Genomic DNA, 26,038 nt, shown 5'->3' on the forward strand with positions numbered 1-26,038 from the left:
TTTACGCAAGTTGTCTGTTGTTAGATTATATGCAGAAACGGTAGAGTGCTCTACATGTTCCATACAACAATGGCAAACATGATCGCGCGCACGTTTGCTCATTGCAGTACAACAATGCAAAAAATGAACGCGCGAACGTTTGCTCATTGCAGAGTACTGGTTAAAGCTACATTTATTTTCTTTTTTTTATGATATATTACCTATCTTTTTACGCGAGTTGTCTGTTGATTGATTCTATGCAGAAAAGGTACAGTGCCCTGCAAGTCCAGTACAACAATGCCAAACATGATCGCGCCCAAGTTTGCTCGTTGCAGCGTACTGGTTGAAGCCTCACTCCTCTCCTTTTTAGAGCATACTGTACATATTTCTACACGATTGGTCTAATGATAGATTATATGCAGAAACGGAAAAAGTGCCCTACAAGTCCCATACAACAATGGCAAACATGATCGCGCGCACGTTTGCTCATTGCAGTACAACAACGCAAAACATAAACACGCGCACGTTTGCTCATTGCAGTACAACAACGCAAAACATGATCGCGCGCACGTTTGCTCATTGCAGTACAACAACGCAAAACATGATCGCGCGCACGATTTGCTCGTTGCAGCATCGTTTTTTTAGTCAGTCGGGTATGTTCACCGATTCGCATAGTGTTGATACACAACCATACGTAAGCGGTGCCCATCCCTGGTGTACTGAAAAATTAGGCTTGCAAGAGAGGCAAGTGGTAAATTTTAATAATGATTTAATTTTATAAAGCAACGTTACATTGTGTATTTACAAAAACCTATCATCCTTATTTTGTTGAAATAAATAAATTTTATTTATTTATTTTTTAAAGCTCGTATAGCTTAAGTTCCAAGTAGATTTAATAATATGGAAATATATTTAAAATATATATATCGTACGTTACTTTTGAGCTTTACTTTTTTCAGAAATTATTTAGTAAATAAATTATGCGAATTATACGCAAAGAAAAAAATCTTACGATAAAAAAGTTTAGACTATATTAAAAACGTCTATTACTAAATAGAAGCTGTTTTAAAAAAATCTAATCAAATCTCTCAATGAGAACTGTTTATAAGCTCACTGAAAGCATTCAAATTACTTTCCTATTACATATAAGCGGACGCCCGATTTACTTTTAGTATATTATCTAAAATTTAATCTGATTAACGTTTTATAAAAGAGCCTTTGTCAAATATAGCCAACATATCTCCGTAACGTTGGGACGACCAAAAACAAAAAGGATATACCGAAACAAACCTATATTCATACACATAGACCAACACTATTTATAGTTATAGTAATTTAGCTCGACGTATTTTGAAATAGAATATAATTTTACTATCATAATGTATATTATACCATAACTGTAAAAGGTATTTATAAGCTATAGTGAGAAGCCTGTTCGTAATGATCATTGCGAAATATATACAGATTTTCATCCAAATAATATGTAATACATAAAAACTAATTACCATGGAATATATCTATCAAGAGCAGGCCTTATCAAGGCTTACATTGGCTTTTGAAATACATCACATAATTTTATTTTTATCTTTTTTTATATTTTATTATAAAACACTAATATAAACATATCGGTCAAACTGTAATTATCTTTGTTTTCGATTGTTTATTTGAATCTTAAAGCGATTAAATAAACTCGACAGTCGTTTAACGAACACGTCCTGATGTTTGGTATAGCAATTCTAAAATATAATATAACAATTTCATGAAAGCGAATATCAGAACGCGGTTTCTTATTTCCAGAAATTATTACTAATCCTATTCATCTAAGCTGAGTGGTTCGTCGACGAACACGGCGTGAGACTTCATGTGAATAAGAAATGCTAATAGGCGATCTTTCTCTGCTTCGTTGCCTCTGAAATAAAATAAATAAAAGCTTATCCTTACGAATGACGATAATTTCCTCCTGACCGATTTCGGCCACGGCTTTCTCATCGGAGACTAAATATCTGGTTGGGATATGTTTTAGTGCACCATATGTACAGGAGCACTTTCAAAACCCGATACGAAGGCAATCCGATACGACTAGACGGAGATCAGGCGCACGATCTTTTCGATTTTAATAATTAACTAAACATCAACAATCTATAAATTGTGAAACTGTATAATTAAACGTTTACATAAAGCAATACAATAAACTTACTCGATGTCTATTTCAATCGCCAAGATGGTGTGGTGAGGCTTGCCTTCTTCATCTAGCCAACTAAAATAAAAATAAAATAAAGCATGAAACGCGATGTTAAATAAAGTAATCGTCTATACTACCCGTGGAGATAAAGAAGTATATAGGAAAATACGTCACTTTTATCACGTCCCGCTCGCACACTGTTGCTATCTCTACTCACAACTGCGAGTAAAGAGCTACAGTGCGCTAGCGACAGATGAAGAGAAGCGACGTTTTTCATTTCCAATATTTATCTGCACAGATAGTACGAAAAACATATAAGAAATATAAAAGAATATAGCGTCAGAAAAAAACTCTATTTTTGTATACAGGCTTAACTTAACTATCTTTTAACAAAGAACATACTATTTAATTAAAAATTATTTATTAGATATATAAATTTTGAATGTACATTGATTTCGGAATATCCGTTTGATGTAATAAGACTGAGGCCGTTGGACCGAAACCCATATTTTTTATCCCCTTGTTGTAACTCGTAAATACGCTGCAGCACGTCAACTTAGACGTCGATGGCGTGATCGCCATGACAGTTGTTTTACATTCAAGCAGGGATAATATTTTAGCATAAGTCGTATCGGATAGAAATATACTCTTCTATTGTACACACATAAAGAAATACCGAAGTACTTATCATAAGAAACAACAAAATCGCTTAACAGCGATTTCTTCCAGGCAATCTTAAGATTTGAACTTTACATTAATTCTAAGATAATCTTTAATATCACTTACATGTCACCCAATGTGATAAGGTTAGTAGGCGACGATGCTAAGGAGCGGGGACGCTTAGCGATTCCTGACTCGGAGCTGGCAGCCTGCGCCGCACCAAGTGTAGACCTCGTGATATGCCAGAAGCCTCGAGATGCAGCTCCAACGCCATCGATTCTTTCTATACGTACCCAACCTAAATAATGAGATGGAATGATTCATAAATAAAAGTTAGCAAATTTCATTTAGCGAATACTGGAGTTTAAGGAAAACAATGTAGCGTAATTATTATTATACTACAATGTACTCATAATGATTTACTCCAATCATTTAATTAATTCTGTGAATTTTAAATATATGATTATTATAAAGGCAATAATATAAATTAATCATAATTACCAGCCAAAGGAGGTTGCGCTTCAGGTTGACAATTACTACAATAGCACCTAACCTGACCCCAAGATACCGCTTGCCTCAACTCCGGGTAAGGCAGCACTAAAAAATTCCAATACTTCAAAACAAGATGAAGATGTTCACAGCCTTCTCCGAACGCTTCCCATTCGGCCTCTAAGCTCTGGCCTTCTATGCCTTCTTGGTCTAAGCACAGAATCCTGTTAAGATAGTTCAAATTTTCAACCGTCAAAGGTTCCGAGCACAAATCGTCGCGACGCGTCGACTCGTCTATAGAAGACGACTGTTCCTCAGTCAAATCAGGCAAATTTCCTGTTTCTAGAGTCAGAGCATCCATTATTTCATTGTCTAAATTGTCGACGTCGTTTGCCTCGGGATAGCGATCGTTATGCCTGATATTCGTGTCGCAGAACTGGTCATGTATTTCGTTGTCGTCCGCTTGATGTCCAGAGCTAAATGTAAGCCGTAGCGAGTCTCGGACCATCGATGAATCTGACATGCGACAGAAATCATGTGTTGAGTGACTTCTCTGGACACTTCGAAACGAATTGTCCTTGTTACCAACAGGTTGTGTCAGAATAAGGCTATGATGCATCGTCCGGCAAGGCGTTTGATTTTTTATTTCTTTATTTCTTACTTCATTATCAGGAACATGTGCTTTAGACTGTGAACTAGGTCCCGGTTGAGTAATCATCGTATCGTAATTTTCCATAAGGTTGTCGTGGCTGTAAGCCTTATTTGCTTTTCGTCGCTTACGTACTTCGACACGTTCCGTAACTGGTTGGTCTTCATCTTGCATGTCGTCCACGTTAAGTTCAATCGACGATTCTTCTTCTCGACGGTTTTCAGCTATTACCGGCAGGTCGAGGGACGTTCCAGTCACCACCGTGTACGGATGAAGCAGTACTGAAACCTACATTATTATTAAATTTAAATAGCTGTTTAGATTTATAAACTAAAAAGGAACGTAATTATATATTTATATCTCGTTTATATGGGATAAAACAGTTAAGCTAAATATAAAATGCATATAAAAAAATTGTCTACTTTCTGTTTAGTTATAAATAAGGACTTACTTGGGAAACTCTTCCATATAGGTCGACTAGGGGATAAACGTGGCTGTAACTTCGGGGAACCGCACCAATGATGCCTACAACATTGCCATCGATGTCAACGACCAGTTCACTATTGAATCTAAAATGTAAAGTCAGCACCGATTGCTCCGCCACTTCTTCCAATTCGGCCGCGGCGTGTGTGATTAACTGTAAAATGTATTATGACTTCTGAAATGTTTCTTTTGTACATGGTCAGTTAAAAGAAAACTATTGTCGGTAGAACATCGAAATAATTATAACTATAATAAAACAAATTAAATTAGAAATGATTCAACAAAGTTTATTTATATTCTAGTATATTGTCTTACATTAGTGCCATTGAATTGCAAATCACTCGATATTATCCAGGCCGGTGGGTCGAGCCGCATGGCACACTCCGGTACGCCTTCGATGGGCAAACACGGGACCCCGCCGATAGAAAGACTCCCATCCCAGCTGTCGTCTATTTTATCCACTCGAAACTGTTAAGAATAATGATGTATTTACTACATATGCCTTTGTTCCTTCAATTGCGCCTAAAACTAGTTTGTATAATTGTATTATTCAAAATCGCTATGGCCAGAAGACAATTAATTCGCAATCGTAAAAATCATTCAAAAGCAAGTTAATTTCACTACTAATTATCAATTATAACTGGGAAACAGTGCTCATGCCACACGAAGTCTGAGGTGAATGTGTTTTGAGTTTAGGTATTCAGTAAGAAGAAACTCGTCACGAACGCAAAATGTCGGAATGTGATACTGACTGTAATAATTATAAAATCTAAACACTTATCCAAATATCGTATCGTTATTTAGTAGCATTTCACGAGTGAGATACGAAGACAATTCTTACTTAAACAGTCTGTTTTCTTTAATCAAATCACATTCATTTTTATTATTGAGTAAAATATTATATTTATATTATAGCCTGGTGGTAATTGGTCAGCGCCCAGACATTGGCGCTGTAAGAAATATTAACCATTATTTACGTCGCGTATGCGCCAACAACCTTGGGGCCTAAGATGTTATGTCTTTGGGCCTGTTGTTACAGTGAGCCGGTGGGTTCACTCAACTTGGCCTCCGTATATTATATATATAAAATATGTGAAGGCTTTAGCCGATTGAAAAAATAGGATTACGTAATATCCTTTTTGCTATTCCAATGACTTGGAATCTACAGACCATAGTTTAAACTAACCTTTTCGTCTTACTTTAGTAATTGTAAATCAGAAGAAGAAGCACATTAGTTAAATATCTCCATTTTACTTTAACAAAAATATTCTTTCATAGTGACAATTGTCATATACCAGTTAGATCTACATCATTCAACAGTTTACAAACCCGCAGGTAATTTAGTGCTAATGATGATGATAATTTTCAGTGTGATCAACTTTTAGTTTTGCTACATTTGATAAAACATTATTTAGGTGACCTTCAAAGGCAGATCTGCTAATCTCGTTTGATAGGAACTTCTTTCAAGAGCATGGTGAGGGTGATTTAATGAGCATTTCAAGTACAAACATAAATGATAATATAATACATTTCCTCTCAATGACCGTTTATCGACTCTTTCAAAACCAGTTTAAGAGCCGTTCTACTCCATAACGGGAATGTACTTATTTCTGTTCCTTCAACACTCGCTTATACTATGAAAGCTTATTTTTATTAATAGCGCCCCACTTTATAAAAAATGTTTTTTATAAAAAGTAGAGCGTAGTTCGTGTGGCACGATAATACTTATTGCTAATGTATAAGACAACAAAAAAGTTATAATACAATTATCAAATTTATAATTTATAAAATAAAATGAAACATACGTCGCCCGCACAGATTCAACGCGAGCATAATGGTCCAATGTAACTGAAAAGCTCAACCACCCATTTAAATATACAAACAATATAAAATAGTTCGCTGAGCTAGGGAATTACAGAATATGAAAATGTAATAAATAGTGAAAATGTAGACACAAAGGCTCTAGTATCTTACAATATACTAATAATTAACATACTTATGACAATTAAGCAACGCAAACTGTATTTATCTTGCCAAAAATATGAGCATCAATCCTCAATATTAATATAAAACTTTGTTTAAAAATTACTTTTGCAATACACTCATTATAACATTCGCATTGCATTCCACAATATATTACAATCGCAATGCAATACACAATATATGTCATTCGCAATGCAATACACAATATATTACATTCGCAATGCAATACACAATATATTACATTCGCAATGCAATACACAATATATGTCATTCGCATTGCATTACACAATATATTACATTCGCAATGCAATACACAATATATTATATTCGCAATGCAATTCACAATAAATTACATTCGCATTACATTACACAACATATTACATTCGCAATGCAATACACAATATATTACATTCGCGTTGCAATGTAATGCTAATAAGTAATATAAAATAATCTGTGTTTGCAACTGTATGCATTTCTTTAGAGAGTCATCATTAATTTCTTCCTTTAATGAAATTATCCCAATCCATTATAGATTCAAGACTGCATAACATATTTATGAGACTTAAAAATCACACAGATCGCAGTAATAAAAGTTGACCTTAGAAGCTAAAATGTTGTGTCCCTTGTGCCTGTAGTTACACTAACTCACTCAACCTTCAAACCGGAACACTACAATACTACGACTTGCTGTTTGACGTTAGAATATCTGATGATTGGTGGTACCTACGCTAAGACAGGCTTGCACAAAGCCCTACAACCAAGTGAGTCAATTTTATCTTTTATATAAAAGATAAAAAAACATAGATTTTTAGGGCGGTTCCACATTAAATATAAATAAGATTATGTTAAATTGTAAATCACATATTGTTTTACTTCACAAACAATTTTTATAATCGTAATCCTAATCAAAAAATTGTCTTTATATTCGTTTCTGTTATATGTAAACGCCATATAAAAATAATTCAAACAGAAATGACATCACTCGCAGACGAATCTTATTGATAAACAAATTCTTTAACATTTTAATTTTCCGTTTCACCTATTCAAATTCAGATCCAGATTTATTCATTTATAATTAATTAATTAACCCACATAATATAATGAGAATATAACGTTACATAAGAACGATTTAAAATATTTTGAATTCGACATTTGATTAAGATATTTTAAGCGAAGAATTCTTCAAAACTGACTAACTGAATATCAGTCATATAGTCAGAAATTCTACACGACCGGACAGATCAGAACTGTAACACCGCCATCTTCCCAAATTCAGTTCACCAAATCTCTCTTTTATTGATTCGACGAAAGACTTTTTTTTCAATCACCAAGTACGGCTTTTCACTCTTACAACATAGGCATTGTCTATAACATTTAAATTGATTACTCACTGCGAGAATGGTTGCCATCAAACGAACGTCAATGGACTTTTTTCGAAGAAAGTGTAACCTAACCTAACCGGTCGGTTAGGTGAAGTTACAACTTTCATAACTAAATCTATGAAAAATAAATCACGCGCCGAGAGCATGATTTATTTTTCTTGCGAACACAATGTTCGCTTTGGGAAAAGTAATAGCGAAATGTACTTAACATTTCTCTATTAATTTTCCCCTACCCCAACTAACAATCATGAAAAACGAATTCAGACGCAATAACAAGAAAACAGTCAACAAAGCAAAGAATTATAAAAATATTCATTATTTTTATAACCCTTTACTTTACTCCGAAAATAAATTAACAGACAGACGCAAAACAAACATTTTTACCGTGCCATACAATCATCACAAACAAAAGTCTTGATGAAAACAATGTGATAATACAAGAAGCATTTCGGCTTACGCTATTTTTTTAAATTATGAGTAATAAAACATTTGCCAACAGATCTCTTTCCCCTAACAGTGCCAACGCAGCGTACAACACGTCACGCGTATATTTACACGCCATATCTACAATCTTTTTATATACAGCAGTATAGTTCCAGCTTCCAGCTCTATCAAATTTATTCGAATAAGAATTAACATTGAATTAGAAAAAGGCACTTCGCAATCACTTTGCACTTTTCACTAATCTGTAATCAATACTAATATTATAAAGGGGTAAAATTTGTTTGTTTGTATGTAGGGGCAATCTCCTCAACTAATGATCCAATTCTTAAAAAAATCACTGACAGACCACCAAATAATTCCTGAGTGCTGTAAGCTATAGATATTTACATCATATAATTTTCTTTATTAATAGATTTAACCTGTGCGAAGCCGGAGCGGGTCGCGATTAGACAATATATTCGTAAATTACTTATACAGTAAACACCCTGAATTGGGTACATTTGTTATTCTGACCTTAGTCTTTAGTCGAGTCTTCTGACCTTAAAATTTTTAGGCAACATCAATGTTGTAATAGCAAATTACATGACTGCTATTTTGTTTCAATAACACTCGATAGATTATATTAACTGATAATTTATTTTCACTTTTTAATTTAATTAAAAAAGTTGAAAGATACGAACTACACTTCAATCAATAATACCTGTTGAGACTAATCGAGTGTAACCTTTAAATCAAATCAATAAAGTGGAATTGAAAAAGTTCCAGTAACATCAAGATTTTTCTTAAGAGGGTTTAGTTCTTGTCAATATCTCTCCCTAAGCTGTTTATAGGCTATTTATTAAAACTATTGTCGAACATAACCTACAAAATTATACACTTTTTTCACACCTCGAAAATAACAGCTTCAATACTTTTTAAGTATTTATAGAATAAAATAACAATCTATTCTTGCCCTTAATAAGAATATACTAGAGTGGGCATTTCTCTTTCAAAGGAGATCGAATACAACCTTAAACTTTCTTCAATTAAATAACGAAAACGAATATGTGAACGCGAGATATGACTTTCTTGACATATATAAACTCATATATTTATTTAATTCATTTGTATTTTAAAACTAAAGTTTTTGAGTAAAAATTGTTTGTGAAAATATATGTTTTGTATGATATGTAACTTGAAATATAATTAAAATATTATTTAACGAATAGAACTTGGATGTGATTCTGTTTAACATAATCGATTAACAATTCATGCTGATTAGTGAAATATAAGATGATTACAAACGATCTTGCTTCCTTGCTGTTTGATTATTATCCTTTTTTAGTTTTAATAAAATAATGAATGAAATAATATTTTTCAAGACCAATCATTTGAGATTCAAAGACACTCGGAGATCGAAGACGACAAACGTCCCAAGTTTAATTAACAAGATATGAAAATAACAATACAAATGGAAATATTATTTTGCCAATAACAGGACCAATAGCTATTTTTAATCAGAATACTTTCACTAATTAGCATGAAAATTAGCGCAGCACGTCAAAAAATTTATGTTAATTAGTAAAATATAATTTTCTTTAAAATATTCTATACTTTTATTTAAGTTCACGTGTTTAGTGTGTGAAATAAAACCTTATTTTTAAGACAAAAAATCGCAAGCATTTTTTGATGTGAAATAAAGTTACAGTCGAGAAAGCAAAATTAAAACATTCGCATTGCAAGTCTAAATTTGTATATCGCAAAGCAAGACGATTAATCAAGAATTCAGCACACGTTAGTGAATAGCACGGAACTTAATTAAAAGTCATATAAGACAATATTCTACTATATCAAATATTCGCCAGCTCAAGCGTTGCCTTTTTTGTAATATGCTAACTTGTAAAAAAACGTATAAAAATGTTTTTCTGATATTTTTTTTTTGTGTTAATATACACAAGTTATGTTTTAATTAAGTCAATATCATAGTCATTCAAAATTCAACAAAACTAATTATAAAACTAAACAATAGTAGTCCAGAACGTAACTCGCATTGCACTTACATTATGAGTATCTCATGTTGCAGAGATGACTTAAAAACGCACAGAAATAGGCAAGACAAAATAACATACACGACATATTTAAATAAAGGCAAAAAACGAAAAATATATGATAAACAATAGTCGCAAGGCATAATAATCGATTACGAAACAACATTATTGTCTAATACGATAATATACTTTTACAAATTAGCATACAATTAATAATCTTAGAATTATCTGACTATTATTATTATATGCTAAGCAAAAGTGAAACATAAATTCGCTAAATACAGGCATCGAACAACACGTTGCTATATGTTTATATACAAATCGCTATTACTTTTTTTACTAGTAAAACCATGTAGTTACATACGCTTGCATATTATAATATGTTCAGATAAGGCAACGCACTATATACAAGGTAAACGTAAATCTAAATTGTAATATCAACGTTACGAACCCGAAACCTGTGTCCTCTTCTTAAAGGTTGACTGACTATGGCGACCGCGTCTTGATAACCAGACGTACGCATTGCCACGGTGTCTAGGAAAAATATATATAGATAAATACAACACAGAAAATAACAAAAATTAAGTTTATATTTGACACATGTAAATAATGGCGTGGTATTGGAATGAAGACATTTACAACTAATAGTAATGTTTGAACGTATTTCGGAAGAATTACTAATTCTGTTAGTCGGGTTCTAGAGGAAACAAGTTTTTCTTTTGTTTTAAAACGTAAAAATATTGCGTTATCCAACCAATAAAAAGCTATGAAATATAAATAAAACCGATTAAAAATTTAGTTATTGAATGCGTGTATTGAAATAAAAAGATATGTTTTAATCTCACTTAAATATGTTATTTAATTGTACCTGAGCTGCAAAGCTTGATGTTTTTGCCGTGTACGTAGTGGAAAGTGTAGGGCAAAGCTGCTCGTCTGCGCCGGGGCTCCACAGAGACTAGCGTGGCCGTAGATGAACTCATTTCCACAGTTTCGCTTACTTGAGTCTCACATATCTCCTCTGAATCTTTCGACTGTCCCGAATCATTAGGAACTGAAATTAATTAAGCTCGTAAAAGTATCAACTTCATCGACGTGTTAACAATTATTTTTGAAAAATTATTAATACTTACTCGTCTGTGGTAATACAGTGACTGGGTTTCTCGTAACCGCTTGAATCTTGTTAACTGATCCATAAATCTCCATAACCACGTAAACTTTCTGCGTATAGAAAAAAAGAACAAATTATCTATTAATATGAACAAAAATATAGTAGTGAAAAAATGGTGCAAACTTACATCAGGTACGCGTTCGAAAGCAGTATCGAGTAACTCGCAGTTATAGTAAACGAGTACTCGATTATCCACAGTTTTCTTCAAACCAACTCGGTCGCCCGCTCGAAGCCATTCGAACGATGGTACCACAACTTTTAGATCTTGCTGGCGAGAACTCGGCTTCGAATAACGCATATATTTACCTATTATGACCAAAACATAGATATTTAAAAAAAACAAAAATATTAAACGCACTGCGTTGTTGAATTTCGCTTAACGATTTCTTAAGTTAAAAACCAAACGTTCAATGCTTTATTATCTGAAATAGGTAGGCGAACTGGCAAATGAACCACTTGATGGTAAGTGGTCACCACCTCTTATAGACATTGGCGCTGCAAGAAATTTTACCCACTCCTAATATCTACAATGTGCCACCAACCTAGTGTACTAAGGCGTTAAATCCCTTGCGGAGTTACAATAGCTCGATTAGCCTTCAAACCGGAACGCAACAATACTAAATATTGTTCTTTGGCAGTAGAATGTATGTATATGATGTGTAATGAGTCAATACCTAGAAGTGGCACATCTAGTCACTATCAACATCCCGGAATGACTAAATATATTATGACCTATATCATACCTATCATATGCGAAACGTGAAATACACTAACCGTCTATATATGCAGTAAAGTGTGGCAGGCAACCAACGGAGGGAGGCAAACTGCGGTTAACGTGCGCATTCAAGATGTTTATATCTGTCACACCCATGCGGAAACTACCCGCAAATCCGAACTTACATTCTACTATTTTTATCTGAAACAATATTAGAGAATTTTATAATAAAATCTAAATAAAAACTAAGGTTTGCTCGTACTATATAATATTAAATAATGTTGTGTATAGGATTAGCGAAAGCAAGTGGTCGTATTCCTAGATATTGGTGCTGCAGTGCCATCTAGCGGCGAGTAATGACAAAGTCGATGAACTATATATTGAGTAATTCTTACCTCAAATATCTCTCCAATGGCGAGATGAGCAGAACTAAATACTAAAGCAGTCATGGGATCTGATGTGAGTCTTCTTGCCAAGGAACAATCGTGTGTTAGGCATATATTATCCCCGCAATATTCCGAAAAACTCCTGCCATATAAAAAAAATATTGTTTAATTAATGTAATTTAAATGTTAGTAATGTTTTCGTTAACATATTTGTCAGAAATTATTAAACTTCTTCACGTACCAGTAAGGCGGAGGTGGTGTTGCCAGCGCTCTCGAGTGACTGAGTAATGAATTATCCGAGTTTGTACAACCATTATAATTGAACGCTCTTTCCTCATTTTGAAGGATTGTCACCTAAAATTAGAAATTATATTTAATAAATATTAACTTTATATTTTAATATAATATTCACATACACGGGTTAATTTCCTAAGCGGTAAAATGATGTCTATGTAATAAAAAAACGCATAATACTAATCTCGAAATAAATTCAATATATACCTGTGTACACTGCCCGTAGAGATCGACGACGGCGTAAATATTAAGATGTGGGACGTACCAAGCCTTGCCCATGTCCATACCGTCTAAATAATAGTGAAGACTTCGATCTGCATGCCACATCATCCCTGTAAAATTTTTTTGGAATAAAATATATTTTTTGTACATAGAAATGAAAACAGTTAAAATTTTTTATGGTATATGTTGACGGATGAGCATATGAGCCACCTGATGGTAAGTGGCCACCAACGCCCATAGGCAATGGCGCTGTAAGAATTATTAACCATTCCTTACATCGCCTTTGCGCCACCAACCTTGAAAACTAAGACGTTATGTCCCCTGTACCTGTAGTTACACTGGCTCACTGACTCGCTCGTGGGTGGTATCTACCCAGACGAGCTTGAACAAAGCCCTATCACTAAGTACAGGCAGGAAAAGGTTTTGGATCTTGCTTCCAAACTATTCCTATGCAGGTTGGTGGATACGAACAGCAACAAAATCATGCGACGCGTGTACTCACGACGATTCTCGTTGTAATATATCAACAATTTAAGTCACTTCAATAAATAATATATACATATATTTATTTCATAACGATTTGTTATAACACTGAACTCCAGCTCTCGTTATAATACTCAATAATAATAATGATAATGAATCTAATACAATGATATATTATGATTCATAATTTAACTTACCCACTCGACTACCAACAGTAAGCGTGTCAAGATCTAACGGATATCCACTCCTCACACACTCGCCATCCTTCATCATCGCCGCGCCACTCAAAATGTAAGTGTCCCAGTTGAGGTCTGTCGCTGTACCGGCTAATCCGTTCGCTTCAAGATCTTCTGGACGAATAGCTGTTACACCTAGAATTTACTTTATATTTTATCAACAGTTCACAAGAAAGTGTATTTAACAGATTATTTAAAAGACAGGTATTTTAAATGACTTAACAAAAATTAAAAAAACTTTTTACCTATCTCTAAGCTACCGATCCAACAGTCAACCATGGAGTCTATTCTCAGCTCGAACATATCACACTCTCGTAAAGGCCTTGAACTAAAGAGTACTGCGTCGTTGAACTCAGAATAGACTGCCGCTCTCGACGCGATCAAACGAGTGCGGCTAAGTCTCGCGTTGCGACCGTGAACGCGATGGAAACACATCTCCCTGTATAAATTCAAAACTTAAAATCAAAAATCAAAATTACCACACTTTTTTCAAATTACATATATAGATTTTGAGACTTTTGTATTAACAATTCTAATGATTTTAAAGAATCAACAATATATACATAATTTATTTAAACAATTCGAAAGCAAGCTTACGGATAGATAGTTGCATTGGATTCAGTCGAGAGCGGTGACTCAGGAGAATAAGCCGGAGGTGGAGAGTACGAGTCAACTATAGTCGCCTGCGCAACTCGACCGTATAAATCTACAAACAGTTTTATTTACTTTATCTTATTTACTATATATCTTAAAATATTACATAAATGGAATCGTTTGGTATTAACTAATTTATTCTTTTTACTTTTTGTGAAGAACATTCATCTGTCGAAAGCAGTGCCTTTCTAAAGTACACAACAACAAAATTCAACTTGGTGGTAGGTTTTGGTACAAACCCGTCTGGGTAGGTGTCACCCACTCATCAGATATACTATTGCCAAAATGCAATACTTAGACTTAGTTTCCGGTTTGAAGGGTGAGCAAACTAGAGTAACTGCAGGCACAAAAGACATAAAATCTTAGCTCCCAATGCTGGTGCCACATTGATATAATGTAAGTAGTGGTTAACATTGCTAATAGCGCCAAGGTCTATGTGCAGTGGTGACCAGCATATAAAAATTATAAATTATAAAAAATTTCCATTAAACAACTCATTAGTAATAGCATTTGCACCTAGTGAGGCGTGATTTTCTGTAATTTTAGGTCAATCATAAGCCGGATCATAGATATTTAAAACTTACCCACGATTCCAAAAACGTGCTCCGGTATATTAAAAGCGGCTGGTCCCTGATCGACTCCGTTCACAAAGAAATGTAGAATACCCATATCTTTTCTCATAACACCCACCGTGTCACCTTCCTGACAAATTAAATAGCATGATTAATAGTCTACTTCAATGAAAGAAATTATTTTTCGTGAGTTTTTCGCAGACATCAGTCTACTTTGTTCTGCATTTAAGGATTACTAGGCCTTAATTTAACTAAATTCTCTACTAAATTTGCATATATTGTTTAATTATTACTTACCACTAGTCGGTTGAGATTTCGAACATACTGAGGTATGATTATTGTTGCATCTCTTATAACATCTTCCCCAGTCATTACCCAAGTGCCTGATCTATAATATAAGATTACTTAGTCAGTATTTAGAGCCGAGATGGCCCAGTGGCTAGAACGCGTGCATCTTAACCGATGATTTCGGGTTCAAACCCAGGCAGGCACCACTGAAATTGCATGTGCTTAATTTGTGTTTATAATTCATCTCGTGCTCGGCGGTGAAGGAAAACATCGTGAGGAAACCTGCATGTGTCTAATTTCAACGAAATTCTGCCACATGTGTATTTCGCCAACCCGCATTGGAGCAGCGTGGTGGAATATGCTCCAAACCTTCTCCTCAAAGGGAGAGGAGGCCTTTATCCCAGCAGTGGGACATTTACGGGCTGCTAATGCTAAAAAAATGCTAATGCTAGTCAGTATTTTATATTACGAAAAGTAATGCATAACGTTAGAATGTTATGGACTTAGTTTATATTTGAATTTTAATATATGTTACCAGCTCGACATTAAAAATAAATGTAGAAATATATCAATTAATTAGTAATTATATCAAATTAATGAAATTAAAATTTGAATCAGGGTGTTGCTATCATGCTATGTTATTAATTGTAGAGTTAGTACAATATATACACATATGTTCATATTATTTATACATATATTTATTTATGTATAATGTATATATATTATATAGTTATAGACGCAGTAGATAATATAGAGCAGGCATGTCTATGGTCTCACGTTACTGTCGGCTTTACAAGCACGAGTGTTAAACTGCCAACTTAAGGCTAATACTAAAAGACTGCATCTCCTTGCATTATAAATTAAGTACTAGATAAACGAGTGAAATAAAAAGCGAGTAAATTATATATCGGTAATTTTCTCTTACTTGGCGTTGCTCATTTTGAATGGAAATTGTATATCATTTGAAGTGTGCTGCGTGACTCCTATCTCAATGCTTCCGGCCCACTTGGGGATCACGAGGTCGAGCCGCACTTGGAACAGCTCATTTGTACGCAGCGTTCTGTTAGTCATCACTACGCCATTGTTGAAGAATTCGAAAGCACTGAAATTTTTGTATACATGTAATACACATTTATATATGTATATGTTCATTTATTTATACCTAAGCATATACATGTTTTTGTTATTCTAATCAAAATTAGTAATTTTTATATGTTTAGTAGTCATAGCTTTTATTATATACATTCTAAGAAGCAAAGCAAAGCATGAAGTAATTATTAAAAAGTTATACTCACTTAGGCCTATGAGCAGTCTTACCATCGTTAATAATAATAACATACGAATCACGCAGCGTATGAAATAAAAGGCTATCTTCATCTATCATCGGTCTGAACCTACCTTTAAAACAAAATATTACAACCTTTATATATAGACATATATTTATATGTGTTTTATAACAATAAGTTCTTGATTCTAAAATAAATGAATTATTGAATATGATAGCAAACCGTATCACATTTTTTAAGTTATTTGGTATATAATATATGTAGCTACTTTTTAACAAAAACATAATCAGTACTTACTAGGCGCAGGCAGATCCGGAAGATTTGATACAGTTGGAATGTTGTTGATATTGCTATCCATATCTTCGCATGGATCCACGATCGAAACCTTTAAATACAAAACAAAAAGTAAGTTAGGTTAACTAAATACATATACTATTTTAATTCAATTCATTCATCATTCAACTTTATTCTTAATTAAAATACTTGTATTCGAGGCTTTTGTGAGAACTATTCACAACCGAGAAGAATCGATAAGAAACTCAGTAGTTATTATTTCCCAACACAAAATTTACATAGGTCATTAAAATTAACATTAAGTAACTTTATATTCGATTTCAAAATATGCACTTACAAGCCGATTACATTTAAGTTTTCATCAAATTATTCGTATATTTTTTGTATAATTAAAAATATAGTGTAATGCATCAGACTATACTGGACTACATCGTACCTTGACAGTCATTCCATAAAGATCGATGACACCCCACACTTGCTGCTCAACTTTATCAGTTGCTACACCTTGATCTATACCATTTATGAAATAATGCAGCTTGCCGTTGGATTTCCTCATCATACCAACTCTATCGCCTTCCTATAATAACAAAAATACATAAATTACAATAAATGTATGATATATATACGTTAAAATGTTACCAACCAAAGCTAACGCCTATTGTGTTATTTTTTAAAATAATTCATATAATCATCAACATTCAGACATTGGCAATCTACTGCCGCAGAAAGACATCTCACAAGGTCTTCACAAGGTTAGAAAGCTTACAGTACATTTGCAGTTTCGCGGTCACCATACTAAGAATTGACTGCTCCAAAGGCTATCTATCAGTTTATCTCAATAACTACTTCTGTCTACAAATCAGCTAACTGCTAATTAAGCAATCTGCGAGATACAAATAAATCGGTAATCCGGAATTACTAAATCCAGATAATCTTAGTTCTGTTCTATCCTCCAAAAATACTCCGAGCAAAGCTCGCTCGATTGTACGCTAAGCGATCTCCTATTTGTTAACTATTTTTGCAGTTGTGTCTACAAACCATATGGAAAAATTGCACCGCGAAACAGCAATATTTAGTATTATGTTCTGGTTTGAAGGGTGAGTGAACCAAGATAATATTGTTAAATCAATGTGTGATGAAGTTTCTGTAAACATTGGCTTGGTATCAATCTAAAGCGTCTCGAAGAAATATTCATTATACTTGTGCCTAGTTTCGAACAAATTATATAACCTTATATATAACCTTATCATTACAGTCAGCACCTCAATATCGTTTAAAAGCATTAGCACATATCTGCAGTAAGTCGAGCAATAGCTGGTTTCGATAGTCAAAGGCTATCAAGTGTGTCTCGTAGTCACACACAATGGTTGATTGCAAATCGGCTGATGGGTGAAGGAGTATGGATATGGTCCACGAAGCTATATGACCGGAATCGGCTTGCTCTCTTGACTAAAATTACCACCAATCTCATGCTCATATGAATGATGAGTGTGCTAGAGTATTCCTTATATAGTATAATATGGCGGGAATATTCGTAACTTAATGTTTTGTTATAGAAAGTAAACTTACCCTTAATTCGTCGAGATTGAAGTTGCCATACTCCATACAAGTTCCATGTCCATTGAGCAGCACTTTACAACCGGACATCATGATTGTTCCAGAGTCCATGTTTGTCATCGTTGATGGAAATCTTATTGTTGCCGGGTTGTGGGTCGTTACACCAACCTGGTGCCAAGTTTATAAAAAAGTTAAAAACCATTTTTTGTTTTATTCATTACTTTTTGTTTACATTCAATTTTATTGGAAATCGATAAATTAAACAATGATTTATTGAAACATTTAACGTCCTATGAGGGCTAAAAAAGTCGTCGTCGGTTCAATTAATATATATGTATAATTGTATATACACTACCTCTATGCTTCCACTCCATTTGTCCACGAGTCTGTCTATACGTATTTCAAAGAGCTCGTTGTCATAAAGCGGCCGGTGTGTCATCACTACCCCATTATTGTAGTCGTCTAGGGGTCGAGCCCTTTCCGCAGACCTAATAATATCAATAATTATTTGAACGTTCTAATTTTAAACTTAATTAACCGTCATCATAACATCATAATCAAAAATACTACTGTATTCAATTTAAACTTTAAAAAATATAAGATTTTATTTTTACTTGTTGTTTGCCGAAAGCTTCACTAATATCCCACATCTCGGATGGAATCGCAAGCGATCATGAGCAACTGTAAAACAAACGAACAATTTTAATATATTTATACTAAGCATTAAAAACTCCGCTGTCACAAGAACTTACCCATAGCACATGACACATCTGTCGGCATCGAGACGTAAACATCGTTATGGTCTTTGGGATATGACGACTCCGGTACAACTGCATCTTCGCTCGATGTTAAAGTGTCGTCATTGTTAGGATCCTCTTCTATCTATTGCATTACAAACATACATATTATCTTAACTTGCCTGTTTTCATGTATCTATGATTAGCCTAAAGGTTAGTAGGTAATGCATACAAGCGTTAAGTCCGCCTTATCTGTATCTATTCTAACACTAACTGTTTCCAGACTGTGTCTCTGGACATAACATAAAAAATGGCGGAGTATCGACTGATTTTAAAAAAAAATAGCTTATACCCATCTACGTTTAGTAGTTTTCGCGTAATTGAAGAGCAAATAAAGTAAAATATTATATATGTATATAATATATATTTAATAAGATTACAAAACTCAACATTTGAGTTTATATTTATGAACGTTGAGAGAATGACTACATTATAAAAGTAACAATGATTTAAGCTGTACGTTGTTACAATGAGACACTGATACGTCTGTTTTTATGTAAAGATTAATCTAATTCAATTAAATAGAAAATGCAAACATCGTTGATGCAATAGAAATAAAAACCAATAATTATTTTACATTGCGATCTGCCAAATAGAGTCGAAATCATGAAATGAATACAATTATGAGACTGTCAAAAAATCGGCATTAACACGACAGTCCTAATTATAAATAACAATTATTTAAAATTATTGTATATACCATTAATTAAAAAAAAAAATTGCGATTATAAACTGCGGAAATGTTTTTTTAAAAGACGGTGCTTTCGATTTTTCTTCTATAGATAGGTTACAGATAAAGTAGACATATATTTATTGTGTTTATATGCGTATATTATTGACGGAAATCAGAGAGACAATTGTCAGTAAGGGAGCTCATCAAACAAATTCTTGCAAAAACACTAGAAACCTTATATGAAATTTGTACTATAATATAATTGTAAATACATATCGAAAATACAATAAATATCCGTATAGATATCTTCACATATATCTTCTATCTATAAAACGCATAAGAAAGGTAAGAGTCGTATAATATATTAGAACAGTGCGAAGGAAAAGATCAATTACCTAAGCTTATAAGTTTTACTGGAAATCGGGGCGGCGAGCTAACATACAATGTAATGAAAACAATATATACAACACTTACTTGATCCAAACTGCTCTCCATGATAGTACGCATGCCATTTGTATGAATTATGGACACCTGTACGCATTGTCCATATAAATCAATTACAGCAAACAGCCTGGATGGTAGATCTCTCGCAGCTATGCCTAAACATCTACCATTAATGTAGAATGTCAATTCTCCCTATTAATAAAAAAAATATATATAAATATTTATTATTTTAATACAAATTAAAATTATAAAATGCATATACGATTTAAATCATTTATATATATATAAATATTTCAATAATGTAACTTGCCTTACAAGATCTCATAACACCGAGAGTATCTCCTTCGTGGAGACTATCCAACTCCGGCCCATACGAATTTATTAAGGTCACACCATCTTTCACTATTGAGCTTCCTGACATAATCTAAAAAGACAAAACGAATTATAAGTTATATATAATATATAATGGCGACATATAATTGGAAACACCCGGTGTAAAATTAATAGCGATGTTTTTGCATTAAACTAACTAACTTTAACTTTTGAAAAATATAAACGGATATTTTTTCTTGATATTAGATAATAAGTGATATACTTCATAAAACACACACACGACAATCTTGCACACTAGCAAATATAAACTAAAAACAAACAGAGGCAATATTAACATCGTAGTTATTGTGTTGCACTAAATTTATTTAACGATTGAGATAGTTCCAGAGTCCACACAAACGATACATAAAGATTTGCTGGCATAGAAGATTCCTCGATATGATCAATTAACGGAGATTGACGTCATCGAGACGGAAATGTAAAATTACAATTATTCAGGAATTGCATCCTTAATTATAATTTCACATTATTGTTATAAATCACTTACAGTGACATACTTCCATATGTATGGAATACTGATATCTCCATTTTATTATTAGTTTTTATTGAACATTAATTATTCCGACTGTAGTTGAAGTAACTAGATATAAAACAAATACGGCCAAAACCCTCCAAGTTTAAAAAACATATTTTTTTCCGCACCGAGATCGCCCCCCCCCCCCCCTCTCGGTTAAAGAAAATAAGAAGGCACGAAAATAAAATACAACTGATTCGGGTGAAACTCTCGTAATCGAACATCGCCATATGTTCTTAGAAATACTTTAAAGTTTTTTAAAGTATATCATATTTATGTAACTACTAAATTGTAGTCAGAATATAAACTCGTTATATTATATGATTTTAATCTACAAAGTGATTTTAATATCCATTAACTCTTATCTAACTTTCAATAAATACTTTAATATTTTTCCAGTTTCCTTTGGGTAGTAACAATACATTGTAACAAAAGCTAAACGTTCGTTTTTAGAGTGATGAGAAGTGACACTTTTCTAACAAGCATCCCTCAACTTTGCTTCGACAAACCGCCTACGGACACAATTATGATTACAATCTTTATTCGTATTATATGCTAGGCATTAGAATCGTTAGTCTAATAACAGTTGAATCTTTGTACTGTTATAATCGATACTAGCGCGCACGTGGGCTGTTTGTTATAGAGCGGAATTTGGATACTAGCGCGCACGTGGGCTGTTTGTTATTGAGCGGAATTTGGATACTAGCGCCAAGGCGTGGGCGAGGCTCCCAGGCCATGCACTTTTTCACAGGCATTAGCAAACTGGTGCATTTCCAAAATGAAAAAATAGTCAGCATAGGCCTTGATTTTTTTTATTTTATTTAATACAATGTAATATTGTTATAATAATATTATTATAATTTGTTATTTCTAAAAAAATATGTCTGATATATTGAATCTCGATTATGCAATGGGAATTTGATATAATATTATTTTATATTAATGTATTTGTGCTATTTGCTTAAATTAAAATAAGTTTAATATAAGATTAGTCAATTTCACAGAATGCCTTATTTTAATGTAAAGAATAATATAAATCGTATTATCTTTCCATTAAAATAAAAAAGTGAGGATTTTTCATTACTCAGGCAGCCCAGATCTTGTAGCAACGGCGGACGTATTTCTACAGCACTGTCACGCACACACACATTGTTATTTCTAGAATCACAGTATATGTTCCGCGCGCTCCATCTGCCTTGTTTTATTATAATCTGGCGTAACTGTTTTCCAAAAATAGGTTATATTTATTAGGACTTCAACTGTTTGTCAGTTCCCAAAAGTAGATCACCTTATTCCTTCAATAATTACTTCCATGCCGGTTTGAAAGTGCCTTACACTTAGTGGCATATGTATCACAATATTAACATTTATTTTATAAATTAACGATGAACTCAAGGTGTCTTTGTTTAACACAATATATATATTTTTTTTATGGCATTGGTTGGTGGACGAGCATATGGGTCACCTGATGGTAAGTGGTCACTACCGCCCATAGACTAAGGCGCTGTAAGAAATATTAACCATTCCTTACATCACCTATGCGCCACCAACCTTGGGAACTAAGATGTTGTCCCTTGTGCCTGTGATTACACTGGCTCACTCACCCTTCTAACCGGAACACAACAATACAGTGTACTGTTATTTGGCGGTAGAATATCTGATGAGTGGGTGGTACCTACCCAGACGGGCTTGCACAAAGCCCTACCACCAAGTAGAAGCAGTATGTATATATTTACTAGACTACTACTAAACACCAGGTGGCCGATTTGTCAGTATGCAGACCTATTATCAGTATATATTTGTTATACTGATAATAGGTCTGCATTGAAAGCAAGCTTTGAAAGATTTCACTTACTACCAAGTGATTAAGAAACAAGTAACAAAAAACAAATGTTTCTTGTTATATAATCGTGTCTGATAAATAATTTGTTGTAGAAATACTACTCATAAACCAAATAAATGCTACATAACCTAAAAAAATAACAAGTTATTTGTAATTATTCTTTGCTATTAAGTTAATATTCTTAAAAAAAAGGATAGTAACAGTTTGCCAATGTCCTACCGCTAGGCAAACATCTTTCCGATTTTTGAAAAGCTATCTAACTTATTCCACAACTATGCTTCTATTAAGGTTGGTCAGGGATACACATAGGGAAGTTTTTGATCCGACAAATAATTTACTCATGATGTTTTTCTTTACAAATAAGCGGGGATGAGGATCAATTATGAACACATATTAAGTACATGTAAATTCAGTGGTGCTTGCCCAGGTTTACACCCATAATCTTCAGATTCACCTGTCCTAACCATCTTGGATCTATTTGTTTAAAACTTTTGAATGAATGATTGTGCTAATTTAAAATTACCAAGTAAACTAAGATAATTATCCAATAACATGGTTGTGTAACACATAAACATTATTATTAAACAATGTTTATTTTGCTCACTTAAAATTTTAATTGAAATAACAGGCTACTGAATTGATTGAGGTTATGGGCTTTTAAAAGACATGACTTAGCATATTGTATTGGATTGAATAATGTATTCACTTTATAATTTGAGTTCCATAAGATGATGGAAACATAGACCATTATTACCGGCAGAGTTGTAGTTAAATCATTGATTTGTTTTTAATATTGAATTCTCAGTAGCTCAGAGTCTAGTTATTGTTAATGTTTACATTCCCATAGCTTAGAAAGCAAGTAAAAGTATTGAACCTGAACTCTTTGCAGTTTTATCTGGATTTCCCAGCCTATTAGATTACGAGACTAAAACAATTGAGTGCACATGCATGTACACATACATATACACATACTTGTACATTTTAATATCTACTATAACAGTTGCCTTATCACCCTTGAGAAAGGCCACCGTGGCCTAAATCAGTCAGGAGGATGTCATCAATGAATAAGCCATTGCTTTCAAAGAAACATGGTTACTTATGTTAGAGGTTGTTAGAAATGAATTTGTTCTGATTACTTGTTTTACTTTTTTTGTCACTTTCTCACATCTTCACTCCATAGTCACCTTTAGTTATTAACATTAATTAAGCAACAGAAACATACGCAAAATTTATTATTACCCATGCTGTATTCCGCAATTTGGTAGCTGTTGCAGGTAGTTCCATATACTCAGGATCTAGAGTTGTTACACCAATTTCTAGGCTACCGTTCCACACATTCACCTTCAAACATATGATATACAAATAATTAGTACTTTTAATATTAATTCTTTTTAAATATAACACAAAATATGGGGTTCCCTACAGTTACAAAATATAATGACATAATACATTCATACATACATCATTAGAAAACACTAACATTTTTATACTTTAGCATTATTTTAAACCCTGTACAAGTTAGCTTGATCTTTGTGGCAGATGTAAATTTTTCTGATCTACATAGCTTTGTAATGACAACATATTATTTTCTTAATTCAATGAATTCAAAAATTGTAAAAAATACATATCACACAAGATTCCCTAAAGACTCAAGCGTTATCTGAAAATTTTAAGACTTTTCATTGCTTCAAAATAATATTTAAATAGGAACACTAAAAATAATAGACACTTGTACAATGTTACAATGGTCAAGCGGTAGGGACTCGAATAATAGGCAGTAACTGTTACAAATATTGACTATGAAAAATCATTGTCAAGTTATTGTTACGAACAGTCCTTTTGGTTCGGGTCTCTTTGGCTAGTGGTTGGGGTCTCTTTAGCTGGTATAACTCTTTTTAGAAAAATAAGGTAAAACAAAATAATTAAATTCTAATTTGAATTATGCAATAATTTATGTCTAATGCAATGAATAATTTCACACATAATACACCCACACCATCTCGTCACAGTTACAAGTACTGTAAAACATTATTTTTTGAGCTACTAGATATTTTCTGTTTCCCCTCACTAGCCCGTCTGTCAAAAAGATCAAGCTAACTTGTACAGGGTATAATAACCAAGATCACTCAATGTTAACAAGTAATGATATGAAATGTAATGTATTATGTGTATGATTGATGACGATTGATGAAACTAAAAATATGTAATATGTATATACAATGTTTAACAATTCTTGAAATGTAGTCCTATGTTATCATAAACAATATCTAATATTTTCTTAAAAATAAAACAATACGACATATTTGGGATTAATGTAAGTATATGCTTAACTATAAAATTTAACTTACCTTTCTGTCGATGCACACTTCAAATATAACATCATCTAAGATCGGTTCCGCACTTAATATCAAGCCATGATTGAATTCTACAAAATTTCTAACAGCCGTCGTATTGTCATGTAAAAGAGTCACTCTATCACCACATCGTCTATGAAACCGCATTTTATTTCCATATATAATTCTTTCTACACATGAATACTTATTATAACAACATATTTGCGTATTTTAAACACTTGCTCAGTCATTTTTAAAACTACGCCAATTGCGTCTAAAATAATGCAATTGTCAGCACCCATTTTGTATTGATTAAAATAAATAAGTAGAAAAATGTTGGAGTTTAAAAGACGTAAGAATATAAAAACTAAACATCAAATATTGCACCATTGTGATTTGAAAAAAAGTAGTATAATAAATGTCGCGAAATAATCACAGTAGAATTTATAAAAAAGGAAGACGAATATAATCTTTAAATTTTATAGACAGTATTGATCCACAAAACTGTAAAGTGGGTGAGAGAACGAGAACTGAGTGGTGTCAGGTGCAGTGTTGCCGGTGTTTTGCGAAATTTCCCTGCATATAATAACGCCGTATTGTAACAATAA

General features: G+C 33.2%; 1 protein-coding gene across 2 annotated transcripts; it reads right to left on the minus strand.

The window, feature by feature from the left end:
* Positions 1-1,686: 1,686 nt before the first annotated feature.
* Positions 1,687-25,950, minus strand: LOC125075995 (neuralized-like protein 4). 2 transcript variants are annotated; one of them, XM_047687911.1, is made up of 31 exons: positions 25,446-25,950; positions 24,337-24,438; positions 20,658-20,771; positions 20,378-20,539; positions 19,186-19,315; positions 19,048-19,114; positions 18,789-18,921; positions 18,446-18,601; positions 17,313-17,453; positions 16,880-16,967; positions 16,592-16,694; positions 16,222-16,398; positions 15,306-15,396; positions 15,021-15,138; positions 14,380-14,488; positions 14,028-14,221; positions 13,744-13,917; positions 13,049-13,173; positions 12,789-12,901; positions 12,557-12,689; positions 12,221-12,362; positions 11,574-11,752; positions 11,409-11,496; positions 11,147-11,329; positions 10,730-10,812; positions 4,758-4,910; positions 4,411-4,596; positions 3,323-4,247; positions 2,948-3,119; positions 2,177-2,236; positions 1,687-1,888 (listed from the first exon to the last, which is right to left on the minus strand). In XM_047687911.1, exons 1-31 carry the CDS (start codon positions 25,596-25,598, stop codon positions 1,792-1,794), a joined length of 4,851 nt encoding a protein of 1,616 aa, XP_047543867.1. In that variant the 5' UTR covers positions 25,599-25,950; the 3' UTR covers positions 1,687-1,791. The 2 variants fall into 2 exon arrangements, with proteins under 2 accessions (XP_047543867.1, XP_047543868.1); XM_047687912.1 differs by lacking the exon at positions 24,337-24,438.
* Between the last annotated feature and the right edge of the window lie 88 nt (positions 25,951-26,038).

This window comes from Vanessa atalanta, chromosome Z, assembly GCF_905147765.1.
Source record: "Vanessa atalanta chromosome Z, ilVanAtal1.2, whole genome shotgun sequence".
NCBI lineage: Eukaryota > Metazoa > Arthropoda > Insecta > Lepidoptera > Nymphalidae > Vanessa > Vanessa atalanta.

Excerpts from the sequence above, each read along its gene's own strand:
- LOC125075995 (XM_047687911.1), bottom strand. The coding sequence starts at position 25,598 with ATGCGGTTTCATAGACGATGTGGTGATAGAGTGACTCTTTTACATGAC. Across the intron at positions 15,139-15,305 it reads GAAATCTCAACCGACTAGTG|GAAGGTGACACGGTGGGTGT; the intron begins GTAAGTAATAAT and ends TTAATTTGTCAG. Across the intron at positions 2,237-2,947 it reads CTTATCACATTGGGTGACAT|TTGGCTAGATGAAGAAGGCA; the intron begins GTAAGTGATATT and ends TTTTTATTTTAG.